Source organism: Amphiura filiformis, chromosome 8 (genome assembly GCF_039555335.1).
Source record: "Amphiura filiformis chromosome 8, Afil_fr2py, whole genome shotgun sequence".
Taxonomy (NCBI): Eukaryota; Metazoa; Echinodermata; class Ophiuroidea; order Amphilepidida; family Amphiuridae; genus Amphiura; species Amphiura filiformis.
The window spans coordinates 36,794,973-36,811,982 of record NC_092635.1 but is presented as its reverse complement, the minus strand read 5'-3'; the positions used below and the strand labels follow the sequence as shown (position 1 = coordinate 36,811,982).

Here is a 17,010-nt window from a genome sequence, read left to right as displayed (position 1 = left end):
AGAAGACCGAAAACTACTGACAATGCTAATTTTACATTGAAAAAAAAAAAAAAAAAAAAAAAAACACCTCCCTCCCTCATCAATTCATGAAAATCATCTGGACGAGAACCAAAACATTAATTTTATACGGCCTAATGAGCACTCGTAGCGCGCAAAAAAATGTATTTTACACTATAAAACTAAAAAAAAGGGCTTTATTGGTATGCTATTGTTCTTTTGGTATTTTCTTGTTTAAAACTTTTGACCCCCCTCCTTTAGTAACCAAAACTTTTGACCCCCCCTTTGTGCAACTCAGCAACTCAAAACTTTTTGTGTCCCCCACGTTTTGCCCCCCCCCACCACCAATTTTCAGGCTACTCTGTCCGAAAGTAAACTTCTATATCCCGTTTGAGCTGTTTTGTGCTATACACGGGATATAGTATTTCCGGATTGGGTCTTGACATGGTCATGGTCTTGAACGCCATTTGCCGAATCTGATTAGCTGCGCAAATTTGGTGTAGAGATCGCGGAATCGAGAAGGTCCCGAACTCTTGCCAATTTCTTGAATTTCGAGAGTAAAATAAACTCTGACAACTACAAAATGGAAGGTAAGGTATATCATTAAAGCAGTTCAGCATTTAGTTTAGTGGGGATTATTTTTACAGTGCTAGTTGCAGTGCATTTTACAACATGTACAATCATGCATGACTTGAGTCTTGAGACTTGACTTGAGTAAGCTTACCAAAATACCAACTCAAACTATCAACAATCAAACACAGACTGAACAACCAAGACTAAATTGTTTGCAAGTAGGTATCATGGTATTATTATACTACATAGTACATGCCGAATAAATATGTATGAATGAATGAATGGATGTACCAACACATATTTTTTATATAATTAAAGGTGCAAAATTCAGCAGGCATACCGGTACATCATTTAGGTATCCCAGGCAAACCTTAGTTAACACATTTGCTAGTCAGCGAAATTCGCCGAGACCGGGGCCCAAACACAATGCATATTTACATAGAAATTTGAATTTTTTTCGAGGATAGGTCGGTGAAGGAAACCTACATAAATATGTTTTCTATACTTCACTTGACCCAAATATATGCTTTTTATGGTGATAATCAAGTCGCACATGGAATTTTAGAGGATTTTGATAGCAGTTCCATTAAAAAAAGCTGCTATCGCTCATGAGACTAAGATCTAGAAACACCCTCAATGCCGCTTTTGGGAATTTTGCTAGCAGAATCTTTTTGATGAAAGTCAATCTTTGACAAGATGTAACTTTGTTACGGAAAGTAATATGACAAAAATGTTTTCAGTTTTGGCTTTCTTTACTCAAGGGCTTTAATTTGATATGTAAAATGATGCAGTTTGATGGCAAATTTTAATTCACCTAGCATACCTACATCATGTAAGAAGATGTCACCCGCATGTTACTCGAGAACTCTAGCTTCGAATTTGCACACGATAGTTAAATAAATAAATGTAGATATATATGTAGCGCTTTATGCCGTAAAGAGGCTCAAAGCGCTTTACATTTAAATTCCACCGTCATTAGAATATGTCGAAACCATGTGTGCAGCCTACAAGTGGCGCAGGGTTCATTAGTACAATGACTGTGACTACCCCTAACAGCTTCCCATTGCACCTGGGTGGGGTGAGGCAAGCGAGGCAAAGCGCCTTGCCCAAGGGACGGGGAATCGAACCCACGCACGTCGAGCAAGCTCTCACTCAGATTATGAGTCCAAGGCCGTAACCACTGAGCCACCGTGCCCTCATTCGAGGCCACGGTGCTAGAGTGCTTTGCTATGGTTTTTCATTCGGACAGCGGTGCAGTTTTGTGCACCAGAGGTTATTCATTCTGTTTGTTGAAATTTGGATGGAAATTATTTCGATGAGTATTTTTTGAGCAAGATTTGCCTATTTTGCTGAAGTGTAATTTTAGCAGCTTTTTTTGATGCAATCGCCTGTCTTGATCGGCTGTGTTTATTTCTGTACTTCCATTGCTTTACACGGTGTCATGCTTCAGCAAATCCGACTAGATTTTGAATGCAATGATCTCTAGCCTAGAATGTGAAGCTATCGGTGAGCAAATTCTTGGTTAGACTTCTCGAGCAAGGCGGGGGGAACATTTTAGCAGGCCAAAAGGGGAGGGCAAACATTTTTTAGCGGGTTGAAACTCTTGAGGGGTGGAATTTCAAGGAGTCTGAGAGTCGACTCTCGCAGAGACTCCCGTAAAATCCTATTGCGAGAGTACATGTGGACTCTCGCTGGACATGATCGGATCAGCGAACTTACGCTTAAGTTCAACACGCCTTAAAACTCAAAGCCTGCAAAATATAAAGGAAAAGTCGCCAAAGATGCAATGACATAATATGGAAGTGAGAGTATGATGACACATATATTAAAAACTTAACTTTGTTAGTTTATTTGTTAGTTTGTTTGTTTGAATGCATTTTACGTAGGCCTACATATAATACCTTTTGGACTCCCGCAAGATTGTACAACGAGAATCCATTTACGGGAATCCATGGACTCTCGCAAAACTCTCTTGCGAGAATCCACTTGGACTCCTGTGGCACTTTACTTAAATTCCACCCCTGAACTCGGGGAAGTGAGTTTGGCACAGACGCTTTGGGCACTGTTTCTAGCCCTAGAACTCTGGCCATAGAAGTATCCATTTTTACTCTACTAGGGCCAGAGGCACTTTCATTGAAAAACTTGATGCTTTCAGAACGATCCAGTACAAAAGTTGAAAGCATTTTAATGCTTGATCTAACCAATACAGTTGCCGAGACTTTCCGCCCCAATAAAAAAAAATTGAATAGAATTTTGCCCCCTCCCCAAATAACTTATCCCAAATAAAAATTCTGGTGCAGCGACTGCCTCTAGGGGGAAAATAATGGGCTTCAGATCAATGGCTGATTGCATCACAACAAGTCACAACAGGAAACCACTGGCCTATGACTGAAGCAAACACTTTTAAAACATCTTTATGAACCGTATATGACCAGTTGTGGTCCGTTCATATATTTTTTCATTGTACACTACATTCCCGGACTTAGCGGACTATGTTAAATGATATCCTTTATTTTACCATTATGGTTTGTATACAGGTATGGATTTGGTTCGTTGGATCCCTACAGTGGGAGGTCTTGCTGCCATTCTCTATGTGACGGTACAGCACCTGAGAGGTGGTTGTGATGCTGCCAGGGGCAAAGGTCAGGTGAATCAAACTGTACAGAAAGACACAGAGAAAGTGGTGCATTCCTTTGACATTGAAGATCTTGGAGACAAGCAAGCATTCTGTCGCTGCTGGAAGTCAAGCAAGGTATGTGTGTGTATTGTGTAAGGAACATTTGTAAACACATATACCGTAGCAATATGAGTGGCTTATCCTTGTATTAGTTCCAATAATTGGAACTCACAGCTCCCGACCGTGAGTTCCAAGGAGCTACGTGTATGTGTCGCCGCAATTTAGCGTGCATTCATCACCATATTCACATGTACATAGTCATGTCTGTGGAGTGGACTTTTCGCTGCTCATTAAAAATCACTCAAAAATCGTCTTTTTAAATATTTCTTTGGACAAAAGCTGATGCGTAGAATAAGTTGAGCAATCACAGATGACATACATCAGTGACACAGGTTAAAGTGAGTATTTTATACTAATGCAAACTTGCCAGAATAAAACCCTGGACTGTGGAGGCACCCTACAGGAGTATCTACAACTTGAGAACAAGTCCTCAAACGTTCAAATTTGTAGCTACTACAACTGTGTTCTATCAGACAAAAGGTAGTGTTGTGTTCATCATGTTTAATGGATTGCCAATATTTGGCCCCCTAGGTAGCGTACTAGCGTTCCCAGCCAACCGGGAAAAATGAATCCCATTTTTTCCAGACCTGTAGGTAAAAACAGCTAAAATCAGAGAATTTGAGTGGCTCAAGAGGGCAGTTATTTTTTGTCATTTTGGCTTAAACATGTCTTGCATACAATTTATGACTCCAAAACTACTGCATTGCAGTGTGTATAACCAATCAGCTATAAACTGAGTTCATATTTCATGCTTTTGAAAAGAATTCTTCCTTTGTTATTTCTAGACATAGGTGGCCAAAAAACTGGGGAACAGGGGGATACACATCCCCTCTAAATTTTGCCGTGGGGTTGGGGTGCCCCTAAAAATCTTAATAGAAGAAAAAATAAAGCGATTACTGCCCTGTGCATCTTGTGTTTTAGCCTGAAAAAGTGTAAAAAATAGGGTAAAATGCAAGCTTGCATGCAATGCACACACTGGCCCATCAAATAAATCATCCTTCATTTTTAACTAAATTAGTCTGAAATCCTATCTTTTGAGCGCAAATATCCCAGTAAAACCGGCACAAAATATATAACTAGACATTTGTGTGTGCTGCAGCTTATTGGGGGTCCATGAGTTCAAAATTGCATGTCCCAGAGCAAAGTCAATGACTAAAATTACAAGTTTTAGTAAAGGCACATGCTCCATGTAGTTGTCATTAGCAAACTACAGATACATGTACCGTATCCATTCCAATAAGCGCCTATACCCCAATAAGCGCCCACTCAGGGTATTTTCAATTTGCTAAAGATACCATTAATGTTGAAGTGACTGATAGACGTTGATACAGTGAAATAGCTTGAGGATTGAAGTCCCGTTTAAAACGTAGGTAAATTTGTCTAATAAATGGCCCTTACGAAAAAATTAGGTAAACCAGGTAAAAAAAAAGCGCCCACCCAAAATGACTTTGTAAAGCGCCCTGGGTGCTTATTGGAATGAATACGGTAATATTGTACAGGCTGGTTTGTGCTCTGTGCGTGACAACCATTTAGTGCATCCACTATGCACCATAACTAAATGTCATACATGTAATTGTCACTACATTGACAGACTCAGTACACCGGTCGATCTTACCGCTTCCGATGTTGATTAAGATACTTCTTGCATCGATCCCGAGATGCGGAAAAACCAATAGTCATTTTGTCCCACATAAATGAATAAATAACAAAAACCCCGATCCCCGGTGGACTCACCCAAAAGGTGACGTCACACCATATGATCGCCCTTATCCTCCTTGGTCTCCGACTGACACAGACGTGTTTATCGATTGTTCATAGCACTGTGTATCAATTTCTCGACCAAGGTAGATATACGGTTGTAGTTTCACACCTTAGGTAAAACCATACCGGTATTGTTCGCTGAGGATAGTTTTGACGGCATTTTCTGGCTTAAAAAGTGACAAAAACGATCCAAAACTTAGCTACATATCGTGCCTCCGCTTGTATACGGGACACACGAGCCATTCAAAATGGCCGCTCGTTGACGCCATTCATTTTGTTTCCCACGTAAAACAACCATTGCAGCCTGTAAGTTACAATAGATGTTTGTACATACACATTGTATTTCATGTACGGTAGGTTATTGTTGCTATGTTAGGGTGATTACTCTATCGTTATGTCTTCATTACCGTCCGATAAGACGAGTTAATCAGATATTCATACGGTGGGGATTGGTAGGGACCCGTCTGACATTTTAGTAATAAAGTTAGCCAGTCCTTACTTTACCACTAACGTTAGCGCCCAGCCTCCGTGCTCAGGTTTGCTTACTGGGCTTGAGTCACGTGTTGGGGGGTAGTTCCCCTCCCTTTTCTCCTCGCTTCCTCGGCCATGTCGGGCTTGCCCTTCCCTGGTGACGGAGCGGGACCCACACCCGCTCTGTTTCCCCCACATGGAGTGCTCACGATCTTCTAGATGTCTTTCTTTTGCTTAGGACTCTCCGAGTTCCAGCTTGACGATTGGGATAGGCTCCATCATCGCCATAAGACGAAGAAGGAATCTACCAAGGGCACTGGTAAGGTCGATACGGTGGATTCTGCTGTGACAGCCCCTATGGGTCATGGCAGGTCTGCTTAAGGGGGCTCCGGTCCCCGGACAAGCAGGCGGTTCCTTCGGGGACTGCTAGCGCGTCCAAAGGCTCAGCAGCCAGCGAAAGCACTGACTATACGTCGGAGCAAAGTAGCAGGCAGCCGAGCGGTAACCACCAGCGAAAACCCCAGCGGGTTTTGCAGCAGGAGGATGCCAGTCGATACGGTAGATTCTGCTGTGACAGCCCCTATGGGTCATGGCAGGTCTGCTTAAGGGGCTCCGTCCCCGGACAAGCAGGCGGTTCCTTCGGGGACTGCTAGCGCGCCCAAAGGCGCAGCAGCCAGCGAAAGCACTGACTATACGTCGGAGCAAAGTAGCAGGCAGCAGAGCGGTAACCACCAGCGAAAACCCTAGCGGGGTTTGTAGCAGGAGGATACCAGTCCTCTAGCCAAAAATCCTCACGGGTTTTTAGCAGGAGGACACCCGCCTGTTGCAGGCATATCTACGGGCTCAAACAGCCACAGTAGTAGCCAGCGACGGGCAGCATGCAAGGGTACCCCGGCTTGCCTGGGTTGAACCCTAGCATGCATGGGTTCAGCAGAGACGATACCGCTGCTAACGCTGTGGGTGTAGTCTTAGCAGAACCAACTGGGGTTGTCACACGGCAGCGCTCCATGGCGGGACCGCCGAAAGTGATACCCTGGGCCCTAGAATAGCTGCTGGCTGTCCACAGGGACTGGCTGGCGATTATTCAGGGGTTGGGCTCGCAGTCTCTCACGGGACAGCGACCCAGGTGCATTCGGTGGCAGCTACAAAGACGAGCACGGCTTGACTTCAGTGGTAGCCGCTATGCACCCGCCCAGAGCTGCCGTGAGTGGTCCGCCACACACAGCGACCTTGGGCGAAGCTCAGAGGGTACAGTAAGTAGCTTGAACAGCCTAGCTAATCAACAACCCACTTATGTCCTCGAGAGCCAGCGGAGCGTGGGTGATCCATTATCGCCAATGGGTCGACACCTCTCTTGATCGATCACTGTCAAATCAACAGGGCATAGCTCCATTGATTGACGCTGCCTATTCAGGTGGCGAGGTGATTGATCGGGGTATGCACGCCAGCTACCCGTGGTACTAGGCAAGCTCCCTCAGCCAAGGGACAGCCGGTATAGCGGGTACCCATACACACGGCTTGATTCCCTTGCGGGGAACGCAGTGAGGCATGGGTACAGTGGTACACAGCCGGAGCCCTCACGGGCACCTACGCTGGAACCACGATACAGCGGTATTACAGCCGGAACCTCACGGGTACCCATGCTAGTACTGCGTGCGGTACACGCCAGCACACAGCTTGATCCCCAAACAGGGAACGAGTGTGGCGAGGGTACAGCGGTCCACAGTTGGGAACCCTCAAGGGTACCCACGCTGATAGCGCACCGGTACCGCAGCACCCGCATTAGTCGCCACAGTCTCTGTGGCAACAAGGGGGGGGGGAGGCGGTGCTGGTACTGCACAGGCCCACAAAATCCACGGGACCGCGGGACCGGCGGTCCCAGAAAGAAATTAACAACTGCAGAAAATTTTTAAGCCAATAAAAAAAAAAAATGAAAAAAAAAAATCGCAAAAATTGTAAGTTTCAAACTCTCAAACTCAACTTCAAGATTTATTATTTATTGTTTTCCACCTTATTATATGCCTCTTTATGGCCTTATTTAGTTCAATAATTAATATTATGCACAGTAATACTGCTTTATGAGTGAAAATTTTGACAGCAAAACAGCTGTGATATCGCGAAAATACGGCGAGATCTCTGGCAGCCATTGTATGTTTACTGGTAACTACAGAAAATAGAGGGCAGTATAAAAAGTATTATTGGGCAGCCAGTGGTAGGCGGTAAATATTAGGTAATTATACTAATTTGATTGAAATAAAAAATAAAAGGAAAAAAAAAAAAGAAAAAATGAAAAGCAAGAAGAGAAAAAAAAAAAAAAAAAAAAAAAAAAAAAAAGAAAAAAAAAAAAAAAAAAAAAAAAAAAAGAAAAAAAAGAAAAAAAAAAAGAAAGAAAAAAAAAGAAAAAAAAAAGAAAGAAAAAGAAAAGAAAAGAAAGTAAAGAAAGAAAAAGAATGAAAGAAAAACAAAAAAATACAATAATATTTAATAAACCCCTGCCCCCCCAAAAAAAAAATAGTATGGTATCACACAAATAGATTGAATTGGCTAGACAATTATGAATAGTTGGGACCCCGATATTTCTTTAGGGACCCCCATTTTTGCATTTTTCTGTTAGCTCGGGGTCCCTTGGGACCCCGAGCTTTTGGACCTAGCGCTACACTTGGCTGTCAGTGTCATATTATATTGTCACGGATCGAATGATTGATCACGTACCAAGGTGAGTGAATGATTTCATTTATTTATCTATCATTTTCTGGATATTAATACTGAACTTGATTCCATCAAATAACAACTTTCAAACTGGCCGTATTCAACAATATTCAACGATGGGACCGGGCCTGTATGCATTGGTATGGCTGGCATGGCTGCCGAATTTTGCAGAAACTCATGAAGAAATCAGATGCAAATGATAAATAGTTTTGTTGTAGTATGATTTATTATTTTCATTGTAATGTGACAAGAAGATGGGTGATTAAGGTGTAGCATCTTCGTATTCTTTGACTTTTCAGTTCGTCATTTGATGAGTAAAACCCGCGCCCTGGCCTGTCGTAGTTGGTATAATTGTAGTCTCACTGTCTCATTATCTCATACTTAATACATCACAATAAACATGTTAAATTTTCTTAAGTTCATTCATTGTACATGAATACAGTTAATTAATATTGTAATATTACAAAGTATGAGATATTGAGTTGAGATGATTATGACAGCATAACACTGTTCACACACAACTATGCTACTAATGCTAGACGGGTAATAAATACACATTTTACACACAGGATTGATACTACTTGCCAGTTGGCATGTTTTATTTATTGCCTCAATTGACTGACAAATTTTATAAGTTATTAACATAGGAGGACATAATCACACAAATTGTGACACAATGTCTGAATGTCATTACAGTGTGATGGTGACCATCCATTCATGTATAATTTATATAAAATTTGTTATGTATTACTAATACTATACTCATATCATACTGTAATAATACAAAAGGTACCCATTTAAAGGTGCAACATTACATATTTTCACACAATTTTGATCAATAGCAGGTCATTTTATGCTATATGTGTTAATGTGTTTTGAAATTTAAAGTCCTAAACATTTCCAAAAATGGTCCAAAACTAGGCCCAGATCGCACCAGAGAGCATCAAAATACCTTTGGCTTCCAGGGCCCTAAGGCGGGCCCTGGACCCCAGCCGTGTGGACTTCGCGCTACGCGCTCGTGATGTGCGTCGCGCACATATTTGACAGAAAATATTGGCCATTACAATTTAAGGTCCCAGAAAGAGTCAACATTTTTTGGGGCCCTGGTACTGCAGTACCATGGGGTTACCCTGGTGGCGGATCCTTTCAGGGTCAGCTGCCGGCTGAGTATGCCCCGTGGTACCCGCCGCAGGGTGTTTCTTCCACGGCGTAGCACCGTGGCAAGTGTCGCCGAGCGATGGGCACGCAGTACCAACATCAGCTGTTGACCAGGCCAGCCGGCATGGGGCTAACCCAGATCTTGATCAGGGTAGGCCCCATGCTGCTAGCGCTAGGACGACGGCTGCGAGAGCATGCGGACCCAGTGGTGCCATGGCGGATACCTCAGGGTCTTGCGGGAGTACTCCCTCTTCTGCTGGCAGGTAGTCGGCGAGCCACACAGTGGTTATGCCTTCTTACCCGCTTTCAGATGCCCGTCCTCAGTTACCGCCATCATCGGAGCATGATACGGATACTGTGGGCGAGGGAAAGGAGTCGGAAGCTGAGTCCGGTAGTGACATCACTACAATCTCCTTCCCCGCTGCCCCGCGAGGGGAGCAACAGCACTGATCTTCCTCCGACACCCCTAAGGGGGAGTCCATGGAGGAGGACCAGGGGATCCTTTCAGTAGGATGCTCAGCTGCTGCTTCCTCACAGGGGACGCCTGCACTCTCATTCCCGCAAACCTCACGGGTAGATATCGAGGGCTGTCGAGCTCAGTAGAGCTATGACGCCGCGTGCTTGCACGCTTCCTCTGCGATGTAACACGGAGGACCACGGGACCTACCTGAGGGGATCCGAGAGGGACCCAGATGTCGTCACGCGTATCACGCCCAGACAACATCTGAGCTCTTCCACGAGGTGAGCCTATTAGCGGTGCTAACAGCTAGCCTCAACGAGAGCTCCATGGGCCTAGCCCATAGGGTGTCCACTCAGCGCCGGGGGGTGGGGCCTGCCACTCCAATCGCTCAACGCGATGGAAAGGCAGGGTCCTTTTTTTCTTTGGATGCTTCTGCGCCACGGTGGAGGACCGTGCAAAGAAGCTACCAACGGAGCACTCTGAAGAAGTCGGAAACTGCCCTTACCATGGGTAGGAGCTCCGACTTCAGCAGGCCGTGCACCACCAACAGTACCCGAGCCCACTACCTCTGTAGCACCCATTTCTGGGAGGCGCAAGGGTAGCACAGGAACAGCTGGCAAGCCCCGAAGAAGAGCAAGCGCCTTCCAAGGGAAGCTAGGCAGAGCATTCCTGGGGGCTCAGCGGTTTTTCCACAGGGGATCTCCCAGTGGACGACCGCTATGGCTTTCACCCAGAGGTGGGAAACCATCTCTTTGAGTGCCTGGGTATGGTCAGTGGTGAGTGGGGGTTACAGACTGGCAACCCAGTCTCCCCACATTCGCCTGCACATTTCAGAGGTCCACAGTAGTGCCGCCAGACGGCCCCCAGCGCCGGGCACTACTGACAGGGATCACACAGCTTCTCACGGCGGGCGATTGTCCCGGTCACCCCGCTCTACGGGTGATCTTGGAGCCATTGGCTCCAAGGAAGACCGGCGACGGGAGCCCCATCCGGAACCGCAGGCTGTTGAACACGTTCTTCAGGCCCAAGAGGTTCAGAATGGGGACTCTCGCCTCGGTGCTAGCCTGCCCCATCAGGGGCATGGGAACAGCATCGCTAGATCTCTCGGACGCCTATCTGCATATGCCAATCGCCTCTCAAGATCGGAGGCATCTGCGCTTCTAGGTACAGGATCAAAATTACCAGTTTTGATACCGCCATCCGCCTGTCCATCTCTCCCAGGGTGTTTAACACTCTTGGTCAGAGCGGTGGCAGCGTACCTGAAGCACAGGGGTGTCAACATCAGTTGCTACCTGGACGTTTGGCTCATATACGGACGCACTCCACTGAAGACTACGGGTCTCATGGGGTTGATAGTCCCAGGGTGCGGGACCCTGGATTTTTGATCAGCTCAAAAAGTCCAGCGTGGTCCCGACGCAGACACCACTATTTGTAGGGGCCCAGATCACCCTCACGGAGGGGTTCGCGGTGCTCTCACCCGAGCGGGTGATTTAACATGGTGCGGTGTGCCTGACTCTTGGCCGAGTCTCGGCAAAACCCGCTGTGGCATGGATGAAGGTGGTAGGCCTAATGGCCAGTATGGTAGACCTCGTACTGTACTGCCGCTTTCTACGTTAGGGCTTACCCAACTACACCTTAAAAAAAGGTCACCCAATATCCCTCGCGGTTCCGTTGTCGGAGATCGCGCGAGAGGAACTCTGGTGGTGGACCCATCAGCCCAATTTGACCCAGGGTGTCAGGTTTCCTGCACCCCGGTATGTCACGTAGTGACGACCATAGCGCCAAAACGGGCTGGGGGTCCACATCCACGGAGACTCCGCCTCGGGCCTATGGGGGCCATAGAGACAGAGTTTCACATCAACCTCCCTCGCCACGAGGAGGTGATCGTGGAATCACATACCGTTGTCCTGACGGATAACACAACCGTGGTAGCCTACCCCAACAGACAAGGGGGCTCCGGGCCACCACGATTGAGCCTGCATGCACGACACCTGATAGGGTGGTGCAAGTTCATTACCAGCATCCTCGCGCACAATCTGTCACGAGGAAGGGTGTCGGGACCAGCAGAATGGTCCCTTGCTCCGCAGAGAGGTCGCTCAGACGATCTTCAGGGATGTACCACCCTCGAAAGATCTGTTCGCATCTCATCGCAATCATCCACTGCGGTGTACTGCTCAAGGGTCGCGGACCCCAAGCATTCACCGTGGACGCCTGTCCATAGACTGGGGAGGATGACAGCTTATGCAGTCCCTCCGATCTCACTACTCATGAGGGTGGTGACCAAGATCGGGTGGGAAGACTGCATTGTCATTCTGCTAGCGGCAAGGCCGTTGGCACTCCCCGAGGTACCAGATCTACTCCGGATGCCCGGAGCGGAGGTACCCAGTCTATCACTAGAGCACCTGCAGTTAGCTGCATGGCCCTTACCAGGACGCGCAGAGCGGAGGGATACTTTTCATCAGAAGCTGTTTTTCTCATCGCCGGGGCTAGACGGAAGTCTACCCTCCGCACGTATAGCCAGAGTCTGGCTCCATACTACGCTTGGTGCAATGAGACAAATAGCTCTCCGCTAGAGCCTCTGTGCTGCTAGTTCCGGAGTTTCTGACAGAAAAGTTCCAAGCAAGACTTCAAGGGCCACTGGGGCCAGCTATAAGTCAGCTGTCCTCTCCATTCACCAAGGTTTCGAGACGGGTCGACTATCATAACCGATGGTTACCTTATTTTTTTTTGAATCTTTTATTTTATTTGCTTCGTTGATTTCATCACATTATATATTTACATAACTCATTTGTTCTCACTTAACTAATTTCTGACTTTGCTAATTTCTACAATTTTTACTACATAAGCTTTCTGATTCTTAATTCAGAATGTAATAGACTGATCAAATCGGGATATTTCCCGTAACGATATTTACTAATTGACAGTTTACTAACACTTATTATTTTATTGATTGTAGTATTACATTTTCCTGCATGGTAGTAACCAAAGATAACATCTGCTTGTGTGGTTTTAATTTTAACATTGTAGTGTTGCAAAATTATTTTGTCCACTTCGCTCCATATCTTTTTATTTTTTTGCAACCAAAAAAAAAGTGTTCAATATAATCTATTTCGTTACAAATTTCACATACATTACTTTGTTCTTTTCCTATTTTGTTAAGAAAGACTTTTGTTGCATAAATATTACTGGTTATTTTCCAATTCAATGTCATTAGCCTAGGTTCTTTTGTTGCCAGAATATTTTTCCAAATTTTGCTCCAATTGAATTTCATATTTTTGAATTTATTTTCCCAAAAGGTTTGACATATTGGTTTAGTCGAAATCTTTGATAACATAGCTTTCCTATATAATTGTGTGGTGCAATTCATTAATGCAACAAAAGTTTTTCCATCATAAAAGTATATGTCCTTGTTAATAGCATTCTGCTGTTTATTTTTGCATGTCTTTAAAATTGCTTGTTTTAGAGCTAAATATTGTATACAAACACTGGCTGGCTGTGGAAACCTACTTTTGATTTCGTCTAGTGAATGAAAGACACCGTTTTGATCATACAAGTCTGAAATACATATTATACCCCCCCTTATTAGTCTACGCCTCGACGGTATGTTCAACGAGTGTCTACCAAAAAGGAAAGTGATCCTCCTAAGGGATCCCAACACAGTCTTAGATTACTTTAAGGGTCACCCTTTTGACCTTCCGTCAAAAGCGACGCTTAAATACGTAACTCTCAAGATGGATTTCTGGTTTGGCGTTGGCTTCGGGACGGCGGTGCTGAGTTGCACACGGTCTCGAGGTTAGCTTCCGTGTTCACAAACACTGGAGCGACACTGTTTCGGGCGCTCTGTTCTCGTGACACGAACGGGCGCGGTGCATACCGACATTCGTCCCTCTCCAATCCCCAGGGTTGGGCAAGGTTCGGCTGAAGCCAAAGATAGGCTGGGGTGTCCGATAAGGCGCTGCAGCACTATTTCTTCCGAACACAAGCCTTGCGAGGGACTCACGACCGCATTCATCACCCTTACAGAGTTTTCGGTCCAGCCGCTGTCGCAATGGCTGGTCCAGGTGTTGGTGGGGTCCGGGGGATCGCGAAGGTTTCGCGCCCCACGCACCCACTCGACACGTAGCTATCTCATCATGGGTATACCGCTCGGTTGTCCCTTGAGGAGATCTAGTAGGCGGTGTCCCGGAAGCCACCTTCGCTCTTCTCTACGATACTTCCGCTTACGTTAGTAATCAGAGACGGGCGGAGGTTTACCGGGACATTGTTCGGGCGATCATAATACGGTGGTGTACGGGTACCAGGTTTTCAGACTATACAGAATACTCAGCATGGTAAGAACCAGTGTCGCTATTCTTAACCACCAAACTTTTTAAGTAAGGAGGTTTATGTCTGTGATCGCGTGGTCTTTTTGTTTTCCGACCGCTGGGGAAAATATTTTCACCTCGCGAAAACCATCGTTACCCGCCCCGATCCCTGATCAGATGCTGACCAATCTTGTACCTCCATCCGCCGGTTACTTGCTAGATCGATCTTTCAGATGTTGATGCAAGAAGTATCTTAATCAACATCGGAACGGTAAGATCGACCGGTGTACTGAGTCTAGTCCCAAACAAAAATGTTTGGTAGACTCATAACCGTGCGATCTTACCTTTCCGATGTTGATTATCCCGACCCCGCCACCCCTACAAGTTTGGTCCGAGTAGGGGATCCCAAGTCGGATAAGGCACGATCATATGGTGTGACGTCACCTTTTGGGTGAGTTCACCGGGGGATCGGGGTTTTTTTTGTTACGTCGTCCATTTATGTGGGACAAAATGACTATTGGTTTTTCCGCATCTCGGGATCGATGCAAGAAGTATCTTAATCAACATCGGAAAGGTAAGATCGCACCGGTTATGAGTCTACCAAACATTTTTGTTTGGGACTATTATCTGCTCATATATCTTTGTGTTCTCTTTTTCAATACAGTTCCCATACTGCGATGGCTCTCACAACAAGCACAACAAGGAGACAGGGGACAATGTAGGCCCACTATGCCTATCAAAGAAGTCTGACAGTTAGTAACATCCTACCACTAATGATAAATTAACAGATGTCTATCTTTTCTTCCAAATCCTATGCACAATGATGTGCACTTGGTTTTAAATGATCGGTGATGATGGACTAACCTATTAGCAAGCATGCAGTAAGGGATGGCTTCAAGGCCCAACCCATGGTTGACCACTGGCACCCAGACAGAACTGGCAACTACCAAAGTGGATAAAATGTTGGTTCTGGCAGGGCGCGGTCAAGACACCGAGTTGTGTTTTTAAGCAATCCCTATAAATAAGATCATACTTTGACATGTATTATGAGAAGAAAATCTGTACCAGCAATATTTGTGTATTTTTTCAACAAGGTGAGTCCATGGCTTTCAAAGTTGGATCAAAGATGTAAGGTGAAGCATCATGTTATGTGTTGATTGTCCATAACAATAATCATTCAAGATGCCAATTTTAGCATCACGTGATACACACTTGTGCTGCATATTGTTATGTACAGCACTGCTGTATTATTGTGGAGCAATGTTAAATGATACAGCATCACATAATTTTCAGTGTTGGGGAGTTTTACCATTCATTGCTCGACATTGTTGATGGGGTTTTCCATACTATATCTCTGATCAAACTACATTGTATGGTTGGTTTTGACCTGAATCTGGCTTTCAAAGATGGAGGATTTTGACATAAGATAACTGCCAGTTCTATCATTGATTGTTGCATGCCAAGTGCACATCACACTACCCTTTAGATGCTTGAAGTGGTACCTCCAATTATTGGATATTGTCAAAGTTGAGTTCAAGTAGTAATGTACTGCCTGTTATATAGAGTGTCTCATCTCAAGTTGAGAGTAACACCATGTTGGATTTTGTAGTGGCAGATTCGAGTCGTGCTGACGTAATCCCACGGGGCATATATATACACGTGTGTAGAAGGGCGATTTGTCCATACACTGGTGACGCAACCGCATCAATGCACTGGTTCGAATCTTCCACAGCAAAATCCAACTTGGTGTTACTCTCCAACTTTATAATAGTACCATGTTCTTTCTAACACTGCAGAATAACACCCAAAAATTGACATGAAGGTCTTTCTGTGAAATTCACAAATATTAAGGGCTGGTGTCGACTGCATAAGTAACATTCATTGAAAGATATAGAACTTGACATGACTACTTGAACACCAATTTGACTTTATCTCTTCATGTAGTGTGAAATTCTATGAGAAAAAATATAGGGATATCTTAAAAGTTTAAGGGTAACTGTAGTTTGTAATGGTAGTGGTAGTGGAAAAAAAAGGTTGCATGAAAATAATTAACAAAAACATTTGTAAAATGTCTGTGGATAATTCTTGCCCTCATAAAATGTGTTGGTAACCTATGAAAAGGAAAAAATCATGTTTTGATGTTGATGTGTGATGGAAAAACTCATTTATGATAAAATGGTCATAATTATAGCTTGGCAACCCTAAAGGAGTAACTGAGAGTTTCAATCATTATTAATTATTATGATAGTTTATGTCACCTTAAGGGGGTACTAAACCCCTAGCCAATTTTTTGCTTATTTTTGTGTTTTAAAAAAAATTATAATGCTTGGTGACAAGTAAGATATGGTATATTATAGAGGCAAGGACTATAACTACTGCACTGAAAATTCAGCAACTCAAGGCAAGTAGTTATTGATTTATTGATCAAATATTGGTTTTCCCTCATTTTTGACTGTAACTCCACAACTGTTGTCTGTGCTGAAATTTCAGTGTAGCAGTTGTAGTCCTTGCCCCTATAATATACATATCTTACTTGTCACCAATGCTCTATAATTTTTGAGAAAAATGTAAAAATAGGCACAAAATTGGGCAGGGGTGTAGTACCCCATTAAGTTTGGTAGTGATGGTAATGCTTGTACTGTGCTGAAAGCATGCTGACAAACCAACCGCATAGGCGTTACTTATAAGGTTAACATGTACAATTTGATATTGCGACAGATATAGCAAAAGAAGCATCTACATGTATGTCGCTATCAAACTTGAGTTGAAACAAACTATTTGCAATTCAATATTGCGACCAGCAAAATAAGCATCTTATGTCGCTACCAAACTTGAGTTGA

At 44.5% G+C, this 17,010-nt stretch overlaps 1 protein-coding gene across 1 annotated transcript; it reads left to right on the top strand.

Moving 5' to 3' along the window:
• The first annotated feature begins 455 nt into the window (after positions 1-455).
• Positions 456-16,323, top strand: LOC140158992 (CDGSH iron-sulfur domain-containing protein 1-like). The gene is made up of 3 exons (XM_072182293.1): positions 456-587; positions 3,108-3,322; positions 14,835-16,323. Exons 1-3 carry the CDS (start codon positions 581-583, stop codon positions 14,925-14,927), a joined length of 315 nt encoding a protein of 104 aa, XP_072038394.1. The 5' UTR covers positions 456-580; the 3' UTR covers positions 14,928-16,323.
• The last annotated feature ends 687 nt before the right edge of the window (positions 16,324-17,010 follow it).

Bases quoted from the DNA above. Each gene is read 5' to 3' on its own strand.
- LOC140158992 (XM_072182293.1), top strand. The intron at 3,323-14,834 runs GTATGTGTGTGT...TTTTCAATACAG, and splicing joins GCTGCTGGAAGTCAAGCAAG to TTCCCATACTGCGATGGCTC.